Source organism: Polyodon spathula, chromosome 1 (assembly GCF_017654505.1).
Source record: "Polyodon spathula isolate WHYD16114869_AA chromosome 1, ASM1765450v1, whole genome shotgun sequence".
NCBI classification, from domain to species: Eukaryota; Metazoa; Chordata; class Actinopteri; order Acipenseriformes; family Polyodontidae; genus Polyodon; species Polyodon spathula.
The window spans coordinates 39,669,429-39,693,183 of NC_054534.1; the positions used below are offsets into that span (position 1 = coordinate 39,669,429).

The 23,755-nt window shown below is 40.4% G+C and overlaps 2 protein-coding genes across 5 annotated transcripts in view; both read right to left on the reverse strand.

Moving 5' to 3' along the window:
- The window catches only part of LOC121318610 (uncharacterized protein C18orf25-like), a 32,004-nt gene extending 27,171 nt beyond the window's left edge, over positions 1-4,833 (reverse strand). For 3 of the 4 annotated variants that reach the window (XM_041255503.1, XM_041255477.1, XM_041255493.1), the window contains exon 1: positions 4,639-4,833. The gene's annotated coding sequence lies outside the window, so the exon portion shown is untranslated. The remainder of the gene's footprint in view (positions 1-4,638) is intronic. The other variant, XM_041255486.1, reaches the window with a different exon arrangement.
- An 8,577-nt stretch (positions 4,834-13,410) lies between these two features.
- Positions 13,411-23,263, reverse strand: haus1 (HAUS augmin-like complex, subunit 1). Its single transcript, XM_041255530.1, has 9 exons — positions 23,137-23,263; positions 22,326-22,500; positions 19,422-19,557; positions 18,260-18,394; positions 17,724-17,847; positions 15,081-15,146; positions 14,905-14,976; positions 14,217-14,264; positions 13,411-13,556 (listed from the first exon to the last, which is right to left on the reverse strand). The coding sequence occupies exons 1-9, from the start codon at positions 23,155-23,157 to the stop codon at positions 13,473-13,475; spliced, it is 861 nt and encodes a 286-aa protein (XP_041111464.1). The 5' UTR covers positions 23,158-23,263; the 3' UTR covers positions 13,411-13,472.
- Positions 23,264-23,755: the final 492 nt, after the last annotated feature.

Sequence of the window (23,755 nt, forward strand, 5' to 3'; positions counted from 1 at the left end):
GTGTTTGCGTGAATTTCACTGAACATGCTGTTGACAAGCCAGCACCAAGCTGGAACCGCACTGCCATGCTTAGGACACTGTTCTAGTTCACTGACAATACAACAGCAACAAACTCAGTACAGATATGTCAAGGCCAGGGGCTGCTAGCCCTAGAAATTGAAAATGTTCTTCGGGTCTAGCAAGCCAATCCCCTAATTTTTGCTGTTCAATACATAACTTTGGTAATTGTAAACACATGGCATTTATCAATTAACAACCCCAACAAAAATACTTCAACACTTTTTTTTTTTTTGGAATTCTATTTATACTAGATTTAAATATTAGAAATGAACAGTAAGTGCTATCAAACCGGGACTGAAATATTCAACATCAAAACTTTATAAAAATAACACCTCAAGAAAGATTTAACATTGTAAATAAAAAAAACTTTACTGCTCTGCAACTATCAAAGCACAAAATACAGCGACTTTTCTCCTCTCTCTTTATAATGTAAAGTCTGCTTCATTTCCTATTCAAAGCTTTCTCTCTTGAAAACGATCACATTTTTTATCAAGATTCACCTGGATTTATTTAGACACCCCTCCTTAACACATACGTGTTGTTATTTCAACAATCAATGTTTTCACTTGGCCAGACAAGGGCTCTTTCCGCCAAAGTGCTGTCTGAAATTATCAGCTCATGATTATTCATGAGCAGAAAAGAAGGGGGCATGGTTTGATCTCTGGCTTGCTTGTCAGGCATGGGATAGGGAGCAATCAAGAGTGAACGAGACTGGCGGCAAATCGATTAGACTTTTTTGATAGCGGGTTAATTAGGTATATTTAATTGATTCATTAATATTTCAATCACTACAATTATTACTACAACATCGTGGTTTAAATATATGTATTCCACAGTTCGTTGTGTTACAACCTGAAATCTTCATGCATTTAAATGAGATTTTTTTCCCTTTGATTTACACAACCTACTCAACACTTTGAAAAGGCAAGAGAATTTTTATTGTGAAACAGTTAATGACAAATAAAAATGTCTGAAATGTCTTTGTTAGGTAAGTATCCCCCCCTTTAGTCAATACTTGGTAGAACCACCTTTGGCAGCAATTACAGCTGTGAGTCTTTTCCAGGTTTGCACATCTGGACTGTGCAATATTCACCCAGAAGCCCGTACATATAATATAAAAATAAAAATATTACACTGCATGTGGACCTCTCTTTTTTGCTGAAAATCCTGTTTGTTACAGTCACACACAACGTCACTTATTCTCTTAACCTTTATATTTGATCTATGGATATCAATGTACAATTAAATCCATATTTCTTCCCATTCAAATCAAACATTACTACAATCTACTCAATATCAAGGATATATAAATTAGAATCTATCCTAACCCCTTAACAGCCAAACCACGCCCATGTCATCTGCTCATGAATATTCATGTCAGCTGGCCATTTCAGACAGCACTTTGGCAAAAAGAGCCCTTGTCAGGCCAAGTGAAAACATAGATTGTAGAAATAATAACACGTATTTGTTAAGGAGGGGTATCGCTAAACAAATCCAGGTGAATCTTGATAAAAAATGCAATCGTTTAAGAGAGAAAGCTTTGAATAGGAAATGAAGCAGACTAACTTATGAGATAGGAAAAAAGTCACCACCAGAACTCTTTAGATTCCCATGATGCACCACATTGGCGGGGGCGGAAAAAGGGGTCATTGACTATCTTGTGCATACAGAAGATCTCTGCTGACATTGAGACTGTCCATCTGTTGGGCAACTTTGTGCCACAGTCCCGCTTTGAAAATTCCACCTACACATTTAACCAATATGCAGCCACTCCTTCCCTTCTATCAGCAATGCAAGTTGATGGACGCATGCGCTGTTAAATATTCACTGATCGTTTCCCCCATCAATTGATTTGGGTAAAAGACCTGACACATTGAAAAATGCAGCTGCAGGCTGACAAAAAATTAGGCAGTAGAGCTGCACCTGCAAGTATGTTTAAATCAATTGGCAGTGCTGAAAAATTAAACGCGTGAACAGTTACATTGCAAAGTAAAGCAATCAAGCTAGTTGAACATCATTAGCTAAACCACGAAAGCGATTTTTTTTCCCACCCGTTACGGTGGAATTTCAAGTTGTGTTGGTTAAGTTCAATGTTCTCTACTAAAATCACTGAATCCGTGTCCACCGTGACAATCACAGCTTTACTGACAAGCAACCAAGTAAACATGCGATTGATAATGATAGCAAGGCAACATTTGAGCAGCGGTTTCTAAAGGACTCCTAAACTGGTTACTAAGCAACCCAGCTCAGAGCTTTTAGTATGTCAATTAAAATGCCACGATAAACTGTCAGTGAAATACAGTATTATTTAAAAACAATGTTAAAAAAAAAAATTAACAGGAAAACACACATGGTATTGAAATAATATTTTATAAACTTTCAGGGACTATCCATCATTTATTTATTTAATAAAAATCGTAGTATTATACCCCTTCGCGGTAACGCTGTAGTAGAATCTCCAGAATAGTAGCTGCTACGGCCAAATCATAGCAGTTGGCATCTCTGTCAAAGATAACCAATCACATTTGACCGTTGTCACATGGTAAAAAAAATAACAGAAATATTGTGAACACATGATTTAGCCAATGACCATTTAAAAATACATAAACAGAAGTTGCTCCTAAAAAGCCATGCCAGTAATTGAGGGAGTTCCCTCGTAAGTAAAATATTAATTTGATTTTTGCTTTTGAATATAAGTGCTGTAGGCCAATCATATTGTTTTATTCATCTAAAACTATCACTACACCAGCAGCAATGTCTTTTCTCTTATTCACGGACGCTTGGTTTACATTATTTTGTTGCCAGAATATTGGCACCTTGTCGACAGCAGGCTTTTCTCTCATATGGTCATAGGTTACAAGGCAACACAAGTCTTGTGTGATGAGTCCACCATGCTTTCTCTGCTGGACATGGTAATATTACCACATTGCTGCATTATCAAGGATTATCATAACCATTACATCGTGAAAGCGAGAGTTCAAAATTGAACGTGGAAATTTACCATTTTTCAGTGTTACAAAATACAAGTTCAAACTTACTTGTACTGTATGCAATATGGTCAAATTTCCTGATTTTTGAAATCTTACAGCGTTTCACAGTCCATACCAAGGTGTGTCAGTTTAACCATCAAGGGAGGTATTAAGTGAGAATTATTATTCATAAACTCAGCAGGTAGGTTTCAAGAGTGTTCATGTGGATTAATTGTGTTTGAGGTCTAAAATGATTAATATATTTCAAATACTGCTTGCAAGCAGCTCACTGCCACTTCAGAATCGATCCACATACCCAATTTTAAATCTACAATTCCATGAACATTTCTGAATTTTACACGTCGAGAAACTTTGTGGACCACAACCCACCCAACACATTAGACATCAAGAAGTTCTGGAATGCTGGTGTAAATGTGTAATAATGCAATGGCTAGACCATTAAAACATTCAACTGGGTGTCCCCTATGGACATATTTATGACAGATGTTTGTGTGTAAAGCTAAACCGTAAATGAAGCTGATGTACATATGACAACTATGTTGTATATATGACAAGTACTGAACACACTGAAACTGAAATCTCAATGCAGCTTTAAAGGAATAGTGCACAGATTGGTGGTTTACAACTGGCAGCATTGGCAAACTGCATTTGACATTTACAGTACTACCTAGACTTATGGCTGTCTATGAGGGACATTAGCTCAATATTTGGCTGTAGTCCAGCTGCGTATTCTACTTTACACACAGAAAACAGAAGCAGTTGCCTTTCTGATGCACCTGTAAATGGGCCTCGAATCCCGATATTTAAATAATAAAACGCTCAACTACACAGGAATTATTTAAATCACGGATACAGTGTTTCATGGTTTAGCTAACAGTTTAAACCTCTTTGAATCAAGAAACGTTAAGAAAAAAGAAAAAACTTGTCTAACATATGTCAAGTAAAGGAAAAATTATGGTACCATATACAGTACTGTATGTACACTGTACTCACTGAGTACAATAGCTACGCGCCTAGTTTGCACCTGTCGAATATTATCAAACAGTATCTGTTTCTACCATCAGCAAAGTGGTATTGCATCCGTTTTGTTGCTCGATGCAAAATGCAGAGGCCCAACCAAAAAAGATCCCACGGAAACCCAACAATCACCCTAGGCCCTTAATATGTTCTCTCCTAACCACACATCCCACGGGACTGTGTAAAACATCGACGCGAGGATATAGTAATCCAACCTTTACACAAAAATAAAAAATAAAAATCTAAACATGATTGCAAACCCAGCCAGGCCCGCACTAGTCCTCGCGTCCCTTGGCTCAGCAATTCCCCTGGCTCAGCAATTCCCTTGGCTATGCAGACATACAATCACCGATGCATACAGCAAAATAAAAACAAAGCTGATAATCTATTGCACCACTATCACTCATTCAAATTATTATTAAAAGCACATTTTGCAAAACCTAAAACAACAATGCAAACCTTAATACGAAGCGCCGGTGGGAAAAGTTCTAACAGTGAAACTAGCTGCTCGACCTGTCTCTGGAGGCTTTCCCTCTCTAATTGCAGACAAAATGGAAGAGGATACACTTACCTGGAAATAAAATGAACTTTTTTTTTACGTTACCGCCTTCAATAACAACATATTATTTCACAGGACATAAACATAGACAAAATAAATACCAAATTACAGCCCGACTTATTTAACCTCCTCCTTCCTCTCGTATCTTGGGCTACTTGTTTAAAATGTCACCACCAGCCGTTGTTCAGAACACCCTGCGTTCCTTCCGGCCTGGCCAGTCATGGACAATGACGTCACCAAAAATGTAACTTTAGCTACGGTAGCTCAGGATGCCCAGAATACTGCGCCCCCTTCCGACGTGGCGGAATGAAAAGCAAAACAAGCTAGAACCTTAATACTCCGTCTTTGGTCCTGTTTTGTATCTGTATGAGCAAACCATATTTGCAGGTTCCAGGGACTGACAAGTACTTGTAATGTCATGTCATGGGCTATATCTAATCCATACATGAATGTTGTATCATTTTCAATAGTTTACCTTTTAGTAGCGTTTGCAACATTATCACTAATCCCTGTCTTTGCTTGTTTCTAGAGTTTATATTCAAATATAATGTTTTATTCTTGACTAATTGTTTTCAGCATCAAGCGAAGACACTATTTTTAAATAAAATTAGATGTCCCTATCAGGACCAATAAGTGATGCTCTGGTGATGGTAGAAAGACTACCCACGTATGATATATTATTGTGAATAGCAGAGCAAGGCATGTATAGAACAACTGAAACTGGGTACCCATCATAAAAAACAAATAAACGAAAAGCCTTGCATTAAATGAATCACATATTTATATTTTATAAGCTTAATACACTGTTAAATACTATATATAGTACACATACCTTTCCTCTCTTCTGATCTGTAGAGTTGAATCTCTTTTTTTTTTTTTACAGTTAATTTCACAGACCCCGATTAGCACCAAATCTGAACTACCTAATATTATTTTAGGCATGGTAAACCAAGATTAGTTTATTGCAAAAAGAAATGCACTCAATTCTGTGGAATTAACTACAAAAATAACTGGATAAATTGTAATATTGTACATTTTCTGTAAATTCTAAAATTAATAATTGACGGCTTGATAGCAATCTTACAAATCTATTGCACTACAGAATTTGCTGAAACATTACAAAATAAAATCTGACTTTAAAAACTATAATCTCTCTCTCATATATATATATATATATATATATATATATATATAATATACTGATTCTACCAACGCACCCAATTATATCACCCACGAATTTATTCAAGTAAGTTCGGTTTACGTGGGTTAGTGTAGGGAAATAAGTTCAAATAAGTAGCTAACATTGCAAACTTCTTCATTCAAGTGCACACATCTGATCATAATCTTAACTTTTCCACTTGAGGGCGCTACACAATATGTGACACATTATATATATATATATATATATATATATAATATATATATATATATTATACAAGACAGACAGCAATCCAGAAAATAAACAGTCAATCCCCCATCAATGGCACATGACTTACATTCCATGAGAGTAGTTAATTTCATGTTGCTTTGAACTCAGCTCTCGTCGTGATAAGCACCAACTAAGACGTAGCTTTACAGTAAACTAATGTGATCCATTTGCATCTCCATCCATCTGCGTTTCTTTCCATCTGATGATGTAGATATCCTTCTGCCTGGTGTTGATGGCTAAAGTGTAATGCTGGCTCCAGGGATCAGTTTATTTTGCCTCCCCAGTGCACCAGCACACACAAGGGTTGCGATGCTGACTCAGGAATCAACCACAGTGCAGCCTCCCCAGCGCATCAGCATGACAACCATCTGGATTGCGCTAACTAGGGTACATCTCTGGGGTCTTCTAGTGGGCACCTAGTGTCCTCGGTGTTTCGTCATCTAGCCCACGACACCTCAAAAGGGCTCAGCAGTGATTCTGGCGATCCTCCCCCCCCCCCCCCCCACTCCATCCCCGACTCAACTCAGCCCAGCTTAATTACCTGTACATCAGCGTTGCTTTCTTTCTATTGTGCTTAAGATCCCCATCCAGAATCTTTCAGTCTCAACCACAACCAGTTGCTGCTCCTTTCTGCTGCTTCAGATAAGGTCTTGACTGTGCGATGCAACTTTTGGTCACTGAACCTCACATCTCTGAGAAATCGGGTTGTAGAGTGTGCCACAAATCCTCGACAACCCACCTCCACTGGGTAAACCTGGACTCTCCATCCTTGCTGTTCCGCTTCAGCAGCTAATTGAGCATATCAAAGTTTCTTCCTCTCATACTCCTCATCCACAGCATCCTCCCATGGCACTCTCCATTCTACCAGATGAACAAGGCGTGCTGATCCAGACCACAAGACAATGTGTGGTTGATGGTTAGTGTTGGCAATCTCAGGTGGAAAAATAAGCTGTTGACCAACATCTGCCAGCACCTTCCAGTCTCTAGCAGCTTCCAGTTGTCCTGGGCGAGGCTTGGTTTTAATAGCTTTACTTGGTGGTTACTCTCCTGGATGGAGGAATATTGTTGTTTGTGTGTAATGCTTTGATGGAACTGGTAGCAACTTATTGGTCAGGTTACACTTGTCTACCAATGCTAAGGCCAAACATCGCAGTACCTGGTCATGGTGCCAAGTAAACCATCCTGGGCTAAGACCCACCTTACATCGTGTCAAAATGTGCCTTAGTGTTGCAAGTGATGAACACAAAGGACATGAGGGATCCTCATCTACCCAGGGGTTTAGGTTCTGTGGTGATGGGAGAACATCACATGTTGATCTGATGAGGAAACTGATCCTGCTCTGTTCCATTGTCCATAGGTCTTGCCAGCCAATCTTGTTCCACACTTTCACATCTCATTCATTCTCCCTGTTTAGCCTGGGAAACGGCCTTTACACACCTGATCCTCTCCACCTACTTTTGTACCTCGTTGACTACCAGCTTCCTCAGTTGAGCTGGGGTTGCCCTGTGCCATGTAGGAAGAGCTGAACTGAGACCAAGAATCCCTCTTCCATGCTGAACTTGCCCGATAATATCACACAATTTTACGTGAATCCACCAATGTCACTTCCATTCGGACTTTGGCTCACTTAAACTACTCTGTTAGAGCAGAGGTTGGTAGCTGCAATATTCCTTTACCATAAAGTCCCACGCTGCTGAGGCAGTGTGGAACGCCCAACCATTTCCTGACGTATGAACTGGTTAAAGCTTCCAGCTTCTGAACTATTGTCAAGGAATCCTCGTACACAGTCACTGGCCACAGAAGTCTTGGCAGTAGACCAAAATGAAAGCACCAGTTTCAGTTTGCCCAGTAAAGCTCTGTTCTCTATGCTTTTCAACCTTTCCACTTCTTGTTGAACTGTGTCCTTTAGATCCCCGTCGTACCATCTCCCAAGACTTTTCACTAGCTTCTTGGACACTGTTGGTATTGCCTTACCATTAAGCATAACGGAAGGGTAATTCTGAAAAAACCTATCCCCCGGGCCGGGGCCTAGAGGTTCCATCATGCCTCTGCTCGCCGGGCCGAGGGTAGACTCACAGCCTCCCTCGGGCAGAGGGAGACCACCGGCCTCCGCCGGGCCGAGGGAGACCCACCGCCTCCCTCAGGGGGCGAGGGAGACCACGCAACGGCCACGCAGACCGATGCCGTCGTCTGGGACCAGTTGGGATATTTTGTTTTTAAGTGTGGTACACACCAGCAGCCCCAAGCGATGCGGAGCAGCAGGCAACCCCAGGCGATGTGAAGCAGCAGGCAACCCCAGGTGATGCGAATGTGTCATCCCTGAGCGGAGTGGGCGTGGCATCCCTGGGCGGTGCAAGGCAGGCATCCTTGGGCGGTGCAAGGCAGGCATCCTTGGGCCATAGCTCCTCCCTCTCTGGCTCTGGGAGCGGCGGCGGCTCCTCACCCCTCTCTGGCTCTGGGAGCGACGGCGGCTCCTCACCCCTCTCTGGCTCCGGGAGCGGCGGCGGCTCCTCCTCCCTCTCTGGCTCTGGGAGCGGCGGCGGCTCCTCACCCCTCTCTGGCTCTGGGAGCGACGGCGGCTCCTCACCCCTCTCTGGCTCCGGGAGCGGCGGCGGCTCCTCACCCTCTCTGGCCCTGGGAGCGGCGGCGGCTCCTCACCCCCCTTCACTGGGAGCGACGGCGGCTCCTCGCCCCTCTCTGGCTCTGGGAGCGACGGCGGCTCCTCGCCCCTCTCTGGCTCTGGGAGCGGCGGCGGCTCCTCCAACTCTGGCTCTGGGAGCGACGGCGGCTCCTCCTCCCTCCCTGGCTCCGGGAGCGGCGGCGGCTCCTCGCCCCTCTCTGGCTCTGGGAGCGACGCAGCTCCTCCCCCCTCTCTGGCTCTGGGCGAGGCGGCTCCTCCTCCCTCTCTGGCTCTGGGGACGGCAGTATGGTGATGCAGATGGATCAATTAACTAAATGCTACGTCTTAGTTGGTGCTTATCTTGGCGAGAGCCGAGTTCAAATCAGCATGAAGTTTTAACATCTACTCTCATGTAATGGAAATCATGAAGATCTGGATACATCCAGTGACTGCTGTGAATAGTGCAGCTGGCATCAAGGGAAAGACCTCATGACAGCATGGAGAGACAGCTGACAGGAGGAAAGCGACCCCATTGGGGCTGGCAAGGGTTAGCTACCTTTATCGGCAGTATCCAACTCTATGTTTTCAACAGTAAAAAGGATGCTGGAGACACCCGCTCAAGGCTTCTAAGAAATTAAAGAGAAAAATACCCCTAGAGTCTGCGAGAGCAGGGGTAGAAGATGACTCAACGTTGGATAACACGGTTAATGACTTAGGAACCTTCACAAAAGACTAGTTCAAGAGCTGCAGTTAGCAAAGACATGGAACTCCAAGTTTGTGTCTGTGGCTGGAGCAAGGCGACAACGGTCAGGGGTTTGAAGATTCATCAAGGGAGAACGAAATGCTTGAGGGAGAAGGGACAAGGGCCAGTGAGAAAATTGGCACACTAAAATCATCTAAGTTTGAGCTGGAGAGATATTTGGAGGAAACACATACAGATTAAAAAAGGCAGGAGCCTATGTCAATTCCTTCAGACATCCCACCTATCAATCCACCAGAATACCAAATGGAGGACTGTGCACCTAAGTGGAAAGAAGTAGAGCAAGCTGTGAAAAAAGCAAGGGCATCATCATCTCCAGGGCCTAATGGAGTTCCATACAGAGTGTACAAGAGTGCTTCAGGAGTTCTACAAGTCCTGTGGAAATTGATGAAAAGGTTGTACCAAGAGCATGGCGCCGAGCAGGTGGAGTCTTTATACCAAAAGAAAAAGATTCTACAAGCATCAGTCAGTTTCGCCATAGAACACATCGGCGTAATCTGGCAAATTCAGCGTAATCTGGCAACCAATTCAATCGGCTAAAGCTCCAGGGAGGTACATGTTACGGTGTGACTAAAAAAGTCATATCTGGCACTGTTATTGTGTAAATCACTTTCTTAGAAACCTCTGAACGTTAAATTTTTCAAAAAGTTGGATTCTTAAGTTGGGATGTATTGTTACGATTTGTCTACCTTATTACTGTCCTAACATGGTAAAGAGGTGACCGAAAATGGTATCGTTACCTTCATTAGTAATCCCGTAGTTTCACCCATCAAACCCTCCTCTCTCGAACCCAAGACTTTACACGATGGTGATTAGCTTGGTATGTACCTACTGTAATGTTGCACTGATGTTTTCATCTAATATGGTCACTGTAACTCACACCCTGTACACACACGCTAAGTCGAACATTGAATGGGCACGAATGCAATTCAAGCCCACTAAATCAAGGAGCATCTCTATAATTAAAGGTAAGATAGTAGTTGTGGCAGAGCAAAGCTCTGCCCTTTTTTAATTGGCAGGGATGGGGTTAATTTCCCCTACCTGCCTGGGTTTATTATGTTCAGGTGGCTGGGGTTGATTAGTTGATTAAATGATTAACTTAATTAACGATCAATCAACGCCCAGCCACCTGACATAAAAGGAGGCCTCTGCTTCTCATTTAGGAGGAGGGAGTTGAGGAAGCAGGTTGGTGTTTGTGGTGTTTGTGGGATTTGTGAATTCTACATCCAGTGAAGGCATTGCCCAGCCTGGAAACCTTTATTTTTGTAAGTTTGTTTTTTGTACTGTTTTTTTTTTTTGTGTTTAAATCCCTTAATTTTGCCCTTGTGCACTTTTATTTTGTGTTTATTTATAATAAAATTTATTTTTTTGAACTGCAGACTGTCTCTGGGCCTCTTTCCACTCACCAGCCTGCCACATTTTGGTGTCAGAAGTGGGATAGCGCCACCTAGAGGCTCAGAGCAGTATTTTTATTATTTTTTTGGATTTTGGGGATAAAAAAAAAAAAAAACCCTTAGAAAGAGCAGACAGGACGTAGTGGCAAAAGCCAAGGACAAGCAAGCACGCTGAAGAAAGGCAAGATGCTACAGCCACCGCTGGAGCAGGAGCCGCAAGCCACCGCTGGAGGACCCGGCCAGCCGGCCATGTATGTTTCGTATTAGTGGTAGTCACATTTCAGAACCCAAGCTCTCTCCTCCCACTACCCACTTTGATGCCCTAATGATTACTTCCATTGCTATGGTAAAAGCCAGTGGAGAAATGGTACATCCTGTCATTATTCCATCTTTTAGGCATTGTTATGTAGGGTTGAATTCTTAGGTTGAAAAACTAAATTGCAAGTCTCCAAAGTATTCTTTCACTAAATGTGTTATTGTCATCGGTATACTGAAAAAATCATGTGGCATTGAACATGGAGCTCCTTCCTCTCCTTTTTAGCTGATTGAATTTGTTGCCAGATTACGCCGATGTGTTCTATGGCGAAACAGACTGATGCTTGTAGAATCGTTTTCTTTTGGTATAAAGACTCCACCTGCTCGGCGCCATGCTCTTGGTACAACCTTTTCATCAATTTCCACAGGACTTATAGAACTCCTGAAGCATTCTTGAACACTCTGTGCGGAACTCCATTAGAACCTGAAGATGATGACGCACTTGCTTTTTTCACAGCTTGCTCTACTTCTTTCCACTTAAGTGTAGTCCTCCATTTGGTATTCTGGTGGATTGATAGGTGGGATGTCTGAAGTAATTGACATAGGTTCCTGCCTTTTTGAATTTGCATGTGTTTCCTCCAAATATTTCACCAGCTCAAACTTAGATGTTTTTAGTGTGCCAGTTTTCTCACTGGCCCTTGTCTCTTCTCCCTCAAGCATTTCATTCTCCCTTGATGAATCTTCAAACCCCTGACCGCTGTCACCTTGCTCCAGCCACAGACACAAACTTGGAGTTCCATGTCTTTGCTAACTGCAGATCTTGAACTAGTCTTTTGTGAAGTACTCTTCATTCTCATATCTTTCTGTTCCTAAGTCATTAACCGTGTTATCCAACGTTGAGTCATCTTCTACCCCTGCTCTCGCAGACTCTAGGGGTATTTTTCTCTTTAATTTCTTAGAAGCCTTGAGCGGGTGTCTCCAGCATCCTTTTTACTGTTGAAAACATAGAGTTGGATACTGCCGATAAAGGTAGCTAACCCTTGCCAGCCCCAATGGGGTCGCTTTCCTCCTGTCAGCTGTCTCTCCATGCTGTCATGAGGTCTTTCCCTTGATGCCAGCTGCACTATTCACAGCAGTCACCAGACGTATCCAGATTTTCATGATTTCCATTACATGAGAGTAGATGTTAAAACTTCATGTTCATTTGAACTCGGCTCTCGCCAAGATAAGACAGACAGCAATCCAGAAAATAAACAGTCAATCCCCCATCAATGGCACATGACTTACATTCCATGAGAGTAGTTAATTTCATGTTGCTTTGAACTCAGCTCTCGTCGTGATAAGCACCAACTAAGACGTAGCTTTATAGTAAACTAATGTGATCCATCTGCATCACCATCCATCTGCGTTTCTTTCCATCTGATGATGTAGATATCCTTCTGCCTGGTGTTGATGGCTGAAGTGTAATGCTGGCTCCAGGGATCAGCTCATTTTGCCTCCCCAGCGCATCAGCACACACAACGGCTGCGATGCTGGCTCCGGGGATCAACCACAGTGTGGTCTCCCCAGCGCATCAGCATGACAACCGTCTGGATTGAGCTAAGTAGGGTACATCTCTGGGGTCTTCAAGTGGTCACACATTTAACTACCACCCACAAAATCACCTTATCACCCACAAAATCATTGGTACTTCAGAGGGCTTATCAAGCGTTAAGTCTTGAGAGGATGAGATCCAAGAAAGAGTTCAGGATTTTATACTAGCTATGGAGACGGAGGTCTCCAAGTGCACTGGGTGATTTGATGTTTCCTTCTTTTTTCTTTTTTTTTTTTAATTTGGAATTGCCAAATGTTGTTTACCCCATTTTCTCCCCTATTTGAAATACCCAACTTTAAGCTCGGCTCACCGCTGCAACCCCCGCGCTGATTCGGGAGAGACGAAGACGAGCACACGCGTCCTTCGAAACGTGTGTTGTCAGATGTCCGCTGCTTTTCACTCTGCATGCCCACCATGCAGCTGCCCCAGAGCTACAGCGTCAGAGGACCACGCAGCTCTGGGCCACTTGCAGCCAGTCTGGACACCCTGGCCGATCTAAGCCCTCTCCACCCCAGGCGGCATCGGCCAGTTGTGCACTGCCCTCTGGAAATTCCCGTCCACAACCGGCAGTGGAATAGCCTGGACCCCATACCAACAGAGATTTCACTTGTCATATAAACCCACTTTCCAATATTACACATTTAGACAGAGAATCAAAAACGGAGAGATTATTAAACCAGCTACTTCAGAATCCATACAGGTTTGATATAAAAAATGTAGTCAAGACAGGTATGTTTTTAATCATTATTTATTTACAAATGTGCTTACAGTTCATGCTTCTTAAAATCTGTGCATTAAATCACATGCCTCGCATGCTGATCAGGCACTGCTATTTCCATCATGTCCACCTTCATTGTAAGTTCAGCATCAATGGCAGCCTTAAATACAAAGAAACAGAAAAATAATTCGGACTCTACACTATGCAGTAAATAAAGTGGTACTCTGGAGCGGTCCTTTGACAAAATAGAATTCTCATTACAAGTAATGTTCTTGTTTTCATAACTTTGTCACTATAGCTTAAGTGAAGTAAAAATGTCTCCAACAACCATGCTAACTCATCTTGCTACAGAACACCACCAGACCCCACACAGCATCCTTTATGCAGAACTGAAGTGAATATAAGCCTCAGGTGACAGATCAAACTTGTACAGAAATTACAAAAAAGGGCAAACTTGTTTTATGGGAAGATTTGTGCAGTTCAAAGGCATCCGAGAAAGCCTGCAAGAGCTGCAGCTGCAAACCAAAGAGTGCCAAGATCAAGATTGAACTGCTGATCAAGAAAAGTAACCCGCCACCCGACAGACCTCCCAGAGTGCATCTGGGTATATAATCTGTTACTGTTGACTTAACAGGAATTTTACAAATATTCATATGATCATGATGACCCTCAGTATGCGAGTGCACTGGCTTATTTTGTAGGTGAAATTCTGAAGTGCCCTAAAATCACGCATATTCTCTAAGCCAGTCTAAGCAGTGACAAAACTCAAAGATCTCTATTTTGAAGCCAGTGCAAAGGCTTAGGAAAATTAGACACCTACTAGTTCCCTTTTAGCTTCTTCAATCTTCACTTGTGCAAGAGACGGATTCTGTGAAGACACAAAAAAACATTAAACCAGGAGTACTGCATATCAGTAACACAATGGTGGGTTAATGAACAGAAATATGATGTGGATTAATACATCATCATATTTAAGGAAAATACATCAGAGGCCTTGTATGTGTCATGGGAATGTGGAATCCCTAGTAGTCTACATTTCTCAATATGTATTTGCTTGTTTGACATTTTTAGGTAAAAACTAATTAAAGCAAATGCACATTATGACTAATGCCTTTCAGTGTTTTCCTTTTTTATTTATTTATTTATTTTTTAATAGCTGTAAATGTGAAGTTTTGTACTCATTACTGTTGTAATAAAACATATGGTGTAACACAGACAGGTGTTAAAAGTACAAGTGCTTTTCGATTAGTTTGACGTGTGCATTTGTGTCTTTCAGAAGCAACTGACTGGATTTACTGAAATGTGTAGTTCATTGTAAGAATAATGAGTAGTAAAAAAAAAAAAATACTTCCAGAATATTTTTAAGTTCTTATTCTTATTGTAGTGCCCCATCAAGCAGTGCCTTAAATCCCCATTTAAAAGGACTTAATTAAAATAAATTAGTTTGCAGCAACTTGCTCCATTCTCAGTTTTGAAAATGGGTGAAAAGCCAATGTGACTGTTCTTACTGGAGTTAAGTCTAGGAAGGATTCCAGCTTCTTTTTCATAGGTATGGTCTCTTGTTTCAGCTTGGCCAGTTTCTGTTACGATTACAAAAAAATATATATATTAAAAAGATGATAACAATGTGCACGTGTAACCTTTCTGTTTCTACACAGAGTTCACATTAATGCAGTTTCCTGACCTCTGAAAGATCCAGTAGGGCTTGGTGAGATAAGGAGGGCTCCATCCTGCTCGCAGACAGCTGATTCTGTGGGGACAGGAAAAGTGTTTCAGTCCTTATTTATTCTGTAAGTTATTATGTATCATAACTTAGAAGATTCCAGAAGTATAATCTATTAACCATATATTCTTCAAAAGTTCCAGAATTGATATGAAATCTCTGTTTTAGTTTACCAGGGGCATGATCAACTACGCAAACTTTCCTGAATATTGGTAAACTCTGTGACTAAAACAATATACAGGTTTGAACGCAGCCTAATATTGGAAAAGCAGAACTCTGTATGGACTTGCCTTATTTGGTACCACTAGGTTGGTTTACATGCAGTTTAGAAAATCCAAATTCTCTCTCCATTGTCGTGAGTATGTGAAGCAGCACGCACATATCACACATTCCTCACACCATGGCACAGTCAAAACAGGGTATGGCTAAAAAGGGTGGGTAAAGTGCCTCCTTGCGCTAAAAATAACGTGCAAAATTTTTTTTTTTTTGCATTGTAACAGGTTCAAAAGCCATACTATATGTCCACAAGACTTCAGCATTTGCGAGTTACCTTGTGCAACTATCTACTACAACTAAAGGCAGTATTAAATTTGTATTAATTTCATTTTTCTGTGCTTATTTTTATCTTATGTAAATTGTTTTTTTCGGGGCTTTCTATACTGTATAAAATGATTGTTTTCGGTTACTTTGGTTTTTCTGTGTCACAGTATGTATAGTCACTCCACAGTACTTGCACACTTCAATTGTACCTTCTTTCCTTCCGGTGTGTTTAGAGATTTTCTTACATTTCTCCATAATCTGCAATTCTGCAAATTCCACGAGCGTGTAAATACGCCTTAGCGTACTGTGATATAGCTTTAAAGGAATTCTGATGTATTATTAATATAAGACCATGATGTAGTGAGACGTAGCCCCTGTAGAATCTGATTATATGCTCAAGTACAGTATGTTGCATTGTCTGTCAATATCCCAGACAGCTTATTAAAGTCTATATCAAAATTGGTCAGGCACTTCATGACAGCTTGTGACACAGTTGAATAATTTACCAGATTAAGAACAGGACTGTCCAAAAGAAATGATTGTAGCTCTTCCAAGTCACTCATTTGTGGTACAGCAACGATATGCAGTAGATGATTATTTTTGTCAACTGACTCGTCAAACACAATGCATACAAAATCAGCTTTTTTCATACGTTCTTTCAGCTCCTTTCTGTGTACTTTAAACACTTTGGGTAAGTAATCTTGGCGAAGCTTGTTAGCAGAAGGAAGAGCACCTGTGTTTGGAATTTGTTTCTGAATGTACTCCCTTAGCACTGGGTTATCCAGTTTCTCTATCGGTATATTTGCACTTGAGAATGCCTCGACAAGTTCAAAACATGTCACATTTTGAGCATCATGACTCTCGGTACTGCGATTAAACATAGATATGAAAGTTGTCTGACGTTTTGCTTTTGACATCAGATCTGTCTCTGCTTTGCATTTGGCATTATGGTGCCGATCAGAGTCTAATGTGACATTGCAGGTCGTACAAAACCACTTTCAACAGTCAGCATGCAATTCATTGGGATACTGCTCTGCACAATCTAAAGCGCTGATATTTTTTGAAGTTTTTGAGTCTTTAGCAGGATTCGCCATTTTTTGCTTACACACGTGGAATGACTGTACTGTATATAAACAACCGTTTGTTTCCTAGCAACATAAGTTTCGCAAGATCGGATGAGTTTGTTCAAGTTGTAATGCGCATGACAAATCCTGCCAAAGCAGGAAATACCGTAATAATGGGGAAAAAAGTGTGTTGCAAACCTTAAATTGTGCACTGGGCAAAGTAAGCTAATTAAAATCACTACTGTGTTGGAAGCCTAATATTGTGTAACATCGCAAATGAAGTAGGGCCTTAGTTATAAACTAATGGTTCAGTAATTACATACTGAAGTTCAGTAAAATAATTAATACAGCATGACTCATTCTGTTAATGGTAAAGTCATATTTTATGTAAGGACTGGGAATCCGCTTAAGTGTAACCTCTGTTAATTTTAAGTGTATAAATATTTCTGAAAAATTGATTTGGTAAGACCAGAACTAACTACCAATATATTGCTAATACTCACCTTTTATGAATTGCTCACTACACAAACGTGTGACGAAGCTGGAGTCCAGTTTGTCGTCTTCAACTTTGGGTTACCGGGACCCATTTTTGCTGCCCTGATAATGGCTGGAATCCACTTTGTCCTCCTGTCTGGCTCAGCAGACAGGAGGGCAAAGTTGTTCTTTTCTGTTGGCGTACCCAACAGCACAACACATACCTGCATTGTACAACTGAAAGTTTAACGACTGCACTTAGTCAAATTATCATTGCCCGCCAATGCTTTTTGACCACGCCATGATGTGATGATATCACATGAAAAACTTCAATTACAGCGTCCCTATCACTCAATCTGCCTAACTTGGTGACTTCTCTATGGCACATACCTCTTCCCCTGGTATGGCTACCATCCACACACTGAAAAGGATGGTTAACTTTTACAAAGAGTCTAATGGCTGTAGACCGCAACAGAAAAGACACAGTTCTGCACCAGCAGTTTATTTACATATTTATTTTACTGACCTCTGCAGCCTTTATTCTGAATTTTAAGTCTTCAGATTTGGCTTTGAAAAAATCCATATTTTGCAGCCGATTTTCAGCTCTAGCTTTCTCGACCACCTGGTTTTCTTCAGTCTTGCTCAAGTCTCTTTGGAAAAACAAACAAAACATTGGGGTCTGTTATTTAAACAAAACAGTGGAGGACTTGACTGTCCTCAAACTAAGACACAGCAGTTTGTTGCCAAGATGAAGGATTTCATTTTTTGTGAAGAAATATTGGATTTAGAATGTATCAAATTACAAAATTACAGTTTGTATTTGTACGTAATGGGTTAAGATTTTATTACTGGTTCTTATTCCACCCTAACCAAATAATAATACAAAGTATTTATTTATTGCCATTATATGTGGCTTGTCATGCATATTCATACAGTCTGTTCAGTAACACTAAAAGGTGCCACAACATCATTTCTATACAGTTCTCTGGAACCTTTGGAAGTACTGTACAGCTCAAAGGTAACAAGTGCCAAGTTACTTTGACTCCCACCACCTCCACTTACTCTTGCAAACTTTTGCGCAGTACCAAAGCAGAAGTCAGTTTTTTTCTCAGGATAGTCAGCTCATGATCCATTTCTTGATTCTTCTTTTCTGTTGCAAGGATCTCTGCTGTAAGATCATTCATTGCAGCCACAAAACTAGAAAAAAGAAATACAACTACTATAAAACGATGGTCCTCATTTAATACAGTGCACCGCTGTTTATTCACCAGTGTGGTTTGGCCATATGTCAATATGGCGTATTATAACGTTAGGATATTACCATAACCCTGGTTCCCTGAAAAGAGAATGACAACAATTACCGAACGGGAAGAGCCTCTCTGACCGTCAATCTCTGAGCAAATACACAAAAGCTGCCCTACCAGGGCCCTGCTGTGAGGGGAAAGTCACTCCCACCTCCTGTTGAAGGACGTCCTCACAGTAGCACATCGCCATTTTCTTTCGAAAACAGAGGTCAGCTGGGGACGAGACCTCAAAGGGTAATGGTAGTCATTCACTTTTCAGGGAACGAGGGTTTCAATTCGAATGACAACCATTACCGAATGGGAAAGCTGGACCAAAGCTGTCGTGGCTCCAGATTACCGACAGTACAGCCCCACGGTGATAGCAACAGAGACCACATGACGCCTAAGGGCATGCCGCCTGCAAAACTCTAGAGCCCAGAGAGGGTCTCATTCAGTTTGTCACATGAAGGCGGTAGAAATGCACAAATGTCACAAATTAGCCAAATTTGTTACGCGAAAGTAAAAGATATCTACGACCTGTCTCAGAGAGATGCGAGAGAAAATGGCGATGTGCTACTGTGAGGACGTCCCTCTTCAACTTCCCCTTCACAGCAGGGCCCTGACAGGGCAGCTTTTGTATATTTACTCAGACTGACGGTCAGAGAGGCTCTTCGTTCGGTAGCAGTTGTCGTTCGAATAGAAAGGGAACCATAGACAGGATACAGCATCAGTTATGCAGAATGGGAATTCACCTGTTATTGAGTGTATAGTTTTGAAACAGCTTTTACTCCAATAGACTACCAACTTTGAAACTTACACTAAATCCAGGTGAAAACGACTTATTGAAAACAAAGAGTTTAACAGTCAAAGGGCTGTTAAGACCACAATTTAGCCACAATGTACTTCAGGCTGACTTTGGTTTTCAGTTCTAACTGCATTACCTTGCCAGTGAGGTATCCTTGGTATTAAGTGACATGGCGCTCCCTTCCAGGGCATTCAGATAGCTGGATGCTGTCTTGGACAGGCTGCTGGAAGACAGACCAACACCTTCCAACAGCAGCTCCTCAAGATAACTTCCTACAGAAAACAAAAGCTACATTCACATTTACATGGCACTGACAGCGTGCAGCAGTCAGAATACCTCTACAATATACCAGGGTTGTACAAGGGCAGTCCTTCTGGCTATCCAACTCCAAGTACAATAGGTCAAATAAAATAATTACCTAAGGGTCTAGATTGGTTCAATTAAATGGAATTAAGTGGTTGGAACAAAGAGCTGGGTGGGAAAAAGCAAACTTTGCCCACCCCTGATCTGCATGCATTCAGGGATGGGGTATCCAAAGTTGGCCCTTCCACTCCTGGTCTTTGTTGCAACATTATACAAAATTGTTCAAGTGAAAAAATTAAAACACTATCCAGACCTTTAAGTAGTTAAACCTTGAACAGAATGACCCTTCCACTGAGAAGTCCTGAATGTTCATAAAGGATCACATATATAATGAGAGAAAAAATAACAAATAACTTTACTAAACAACTGACTTGACTTGCAAGAGTTACTTATAGTTTACCTGGATCACGGATCTCAGGGATGTGAGCATGCACTCATGGTTTGTCGAGACTCACGGGTTTGCAGTCTACGTCCCTGGGAAGCACGTCTGTCAGTCTCACGCGGGCAGCCCCACCTTGGCTATTATTATATATATATATATATATATATATATATATATATATATATATATATATATGTTTTATATCATGCAGGTAATACAGCTGTGTTGTGTGAAGAGCAAGCTTCAGAACATTAGCGAGCTCATACTCTGCATTGTGGTATTTATGGTGGATTTCATCGTCAATAAAGATAAAGGACTAACTTACTGTTTTGCATTAGATAAAAACGTGTATGAATTTACATACATAAAAACTAATGGGGGGAGGGCATATAAGAGCACTGTTTGTAATATATATGTCTAAAAACCTGCAGTGGGGGATGCCTGGTTGAGTAGAATGGTTGGTTGTCCTTTATGGAATTTCACTTTGTTCTTTTAGACTGAAAATAACCTTACGTTTGTGGCTTTTAGTGTTTGTTTGGTATTGCTAAAAAAAAAAAAAAAAAAAAATTGTCAAAACTGTAATAAATTAAGAAAACAAAAATTCACTGGGATGATGTGCTTTGACCTGGGTTGAGACAAAATGCATGATCAGACTTCTTAAGCAGGCAAAGTGACAAACAGCCACGCCTGCATGAAGGTTTTACTTCTGCAAGGAACTTGCAAGTCTTTTCTGTTTAGCCATGTTTCTGTTGTTTAAAACACACCATGAACCAGAATGCTGCAGGGATGGTGTGGAGCAATGAAGAAACATTCAGGCCGACGATTCAATCCAGAGAAGCTTGGATGAAAGCGTCCGTAACAAGCACGCCATCTTGAAAGTCTGAAAGCTTACCTGCTTGTTGAAAAAGCAGTGTGAAATCACGTAGTCAACCCGCATGACACCGGGTCACGACCCTGGTAAAGCATGCCAGTGTGAAAGGGGCTTAACCCTATGCTGCCGCAGCGCTTTAAAATGTTTCTCCTCAGGAAGTGGACAGAGGCAAAACTAAATACCTGCATCTGATGCCTAAATAGCTGTTAGGTCATTTTTTATTTACTTTTTTCTTAGTGTTTTTTAAAAAATGTTTTACTGACATTAAACGTTTTGTTTACCATTTTTGAAAATGTTTCTCCTCAGGAGATGGATGGAGGCAAACTAAATACATGCATCTGATGTCTAACTAGCTGTAGTTATTATTATGCTATGTATTTTTTTTCTATTTGTGTGTGTAGTTATTTGTAATATTATTATTATTAAATATATGTATTTTATTTATTATTACTTTCATTGTTTCTGTGTGCGATTTATTTATTCTAGATTTGCAAATAAAAATCTTGCTATCAAAGTTATCAAGTTCTAAGTTGCTTATTTTTTAATTAAAAAAAAAATGGAATTATCCAACATCTTGAGTATTTTTTTTATTTTTGTGACCTCTATACTCATAAATAAATATAATTTGATCACAAACAGGGTAATACCATTTCCAGGCTCAGTTTTTGGAAAGTCCTAGAGCTGGTCTGCGCTTGTCACTCGGAGGCTGTTTTTCATAAAATACCATGCATCATAAAACCTTATGTATCTCTGCAACTGTACAAGCTATTTCATTTCTGATTTGAAATCCTTGGAAAATTGCACATCTCCTATATACACCTCCTATATACTCTAAGTTGTGTTCTATATAACTTGGAAAGTGGTCGAAATTGGCATTTTTGTAAAAAATATTATTTATTATTGTACATTTTTCAATTTTTTTTGGGAGGCGTGGCTATATATGAAAAATATAATACAACATAAATTATATCATTGGAAACTGCTATTTAATGCATTTCTGTAGATATACTGGATTTTAATTTCTGATTTAAGGCCGCCAAACTACAAGCGCTAACACACAAATTGGTCATATTCATGCCTATATATATGGTCATTCAGCTTAGGCAGCAAAGGCTTAACTAATTATATTAGCAGGTACCAGCAGAATGGCAGTAAAGAGTTGAAACTCAAAGGGTATTCATCCTCAGCCATGTATGCCTCATGAAGACAGACACAAATTTTGAACCTCTCCCGAAGATAGTTCCCTAAACCTTATTAAAAATATTTAACTTAGATAAAAAAAAAAAAAAAGATTTGACATATCGTATGCCGCCTAATAACTATAATAGTTATTTATTTATTTATTTTAAGTGAGGTGTACTTTGATCATACACAAACATGTTTACTTTGATAATCTGGGAAATCTCAAATTGTCCTTCACCTACCTTCTGTACCATATTCTGCTGCTTTCTGCTCGAGATCCTCTGTCAGCAGAACCACATCTCTACATCTAGCTTCATTACACTCTGCTAACTGGTACAGGATTTCCGTGGTCCGAGTGTTAACTTCATAGTGTGGAATAGGCTGGTCACCAAAAATGTTACTCAGCCACTGTGTCACCTAAAATAAATTGAGTTATATTTCAGAGCCGGCAAACAACCTATATGGTGATTTGGCTATGTGCAAAGGCACCTACTGCCCCACTTGTTTTGCATATAGTCCAAACGTGCTACACTGCGCACACCGAGTACTAATAATAGTTGGTACTTTGCAGTAGAACTAGAATTGCGTCCAAAATACCGCCGATGATTAGCCATTAAAATCAAACAAACTATTTATGTAGCAAGAAGAAGAGGAATAGTTGCTCAGTATTTAATCAGATTTTTTGAAGATCTCAAGGGAACCAAACTTGCGTCCCTACATATTCAGATCTGGAAACAAACTGGCAGAGATGAGGAAAAGACCTGCATTACGCTTATAACACACACACACACACACACACTATATATATATATATATATATATATATATATATATATATATATATATATATATATATATATATATATACCGGTAAATATATCGATTATGCCATTTTATTGGATTTTCATAACTACAATCATAACGTATTTTGACAAAATGTAGCCGCAGGTTCAGACTCCTGCGCAATTAATCTATTTTTGATCAGTTCGAGCAGTGATGGGAAATTGAACCATGAATATAAAAGATATGCTCTTTGTTAAACTGCTGAATTACCTTTATGGTCTTCTCACACATGACAGTCTGTTGAAATTGGTTCGTTTACTAAGTTTATATTATTACAATGATCCCCGGCACACTCCCGCCATGTTTTGATTTCCTATAATACCACAATTCATAGCGTTTAGGAAAGTGACGTTCCTCAACGCATTAAAGAGACAGTACGGTAAATTGTAATAAGCTACATTACTCTGGAATTGTTGCCAAACAGAGATCCCATCCATTAAACACCCCTTAATGAAACATACCATAAACAGCCCTTAAAGCCATAGGCACATTGATGTTTATGAAGAGAAGTAATACTTTATCGAGAATGTAAGTTTGAAAACAATGTCATTTTGACAACGGTACAAGCAGTGTAGCTTATTAGTTTTTGAGATGATTTTGTTTACAAAGTATGATACTAATTGTATCCTTACAGTAATCAACCACTCTGCAGACTGACCTGCTAACTTTAAAAGCAAGGTGACATCCTCGATCAAGGACTGAAACCCAGTTTGCTGCAGCCTCGTTTTCAATCAGATGCAGTTGTGAGTAGAATTAAACAGAACTTTTTTTTATTTTTTATTTATTTTTTTTAAGTAAGAATAATTTGTAAATTCAGCAGCATCTAGTA

Excerpts from the sequence above, each read along its gene's own strand:
- haus1 (XM_041255530.1), bottom strand. The coding sequence starts at position 23,157 with ATGTGTGAGAAGACCATAAAG. Across the intron at positions 15,147-17,723 it reads TCAGAATAAAGGCTGCAGAG|AATCAGCTGTCTGCGAGCAG; the intron begins GTCAGTAAAATA and ends CTGTCCCCACAG. Across the intron at positions 14,977-15,080 it reads CCCTACTGGATCTTTCAGAG|AAACTGGCCAAGCTGAAACA; the intron begins GTCAGGAAACTG and ends TAATCGTAACAG.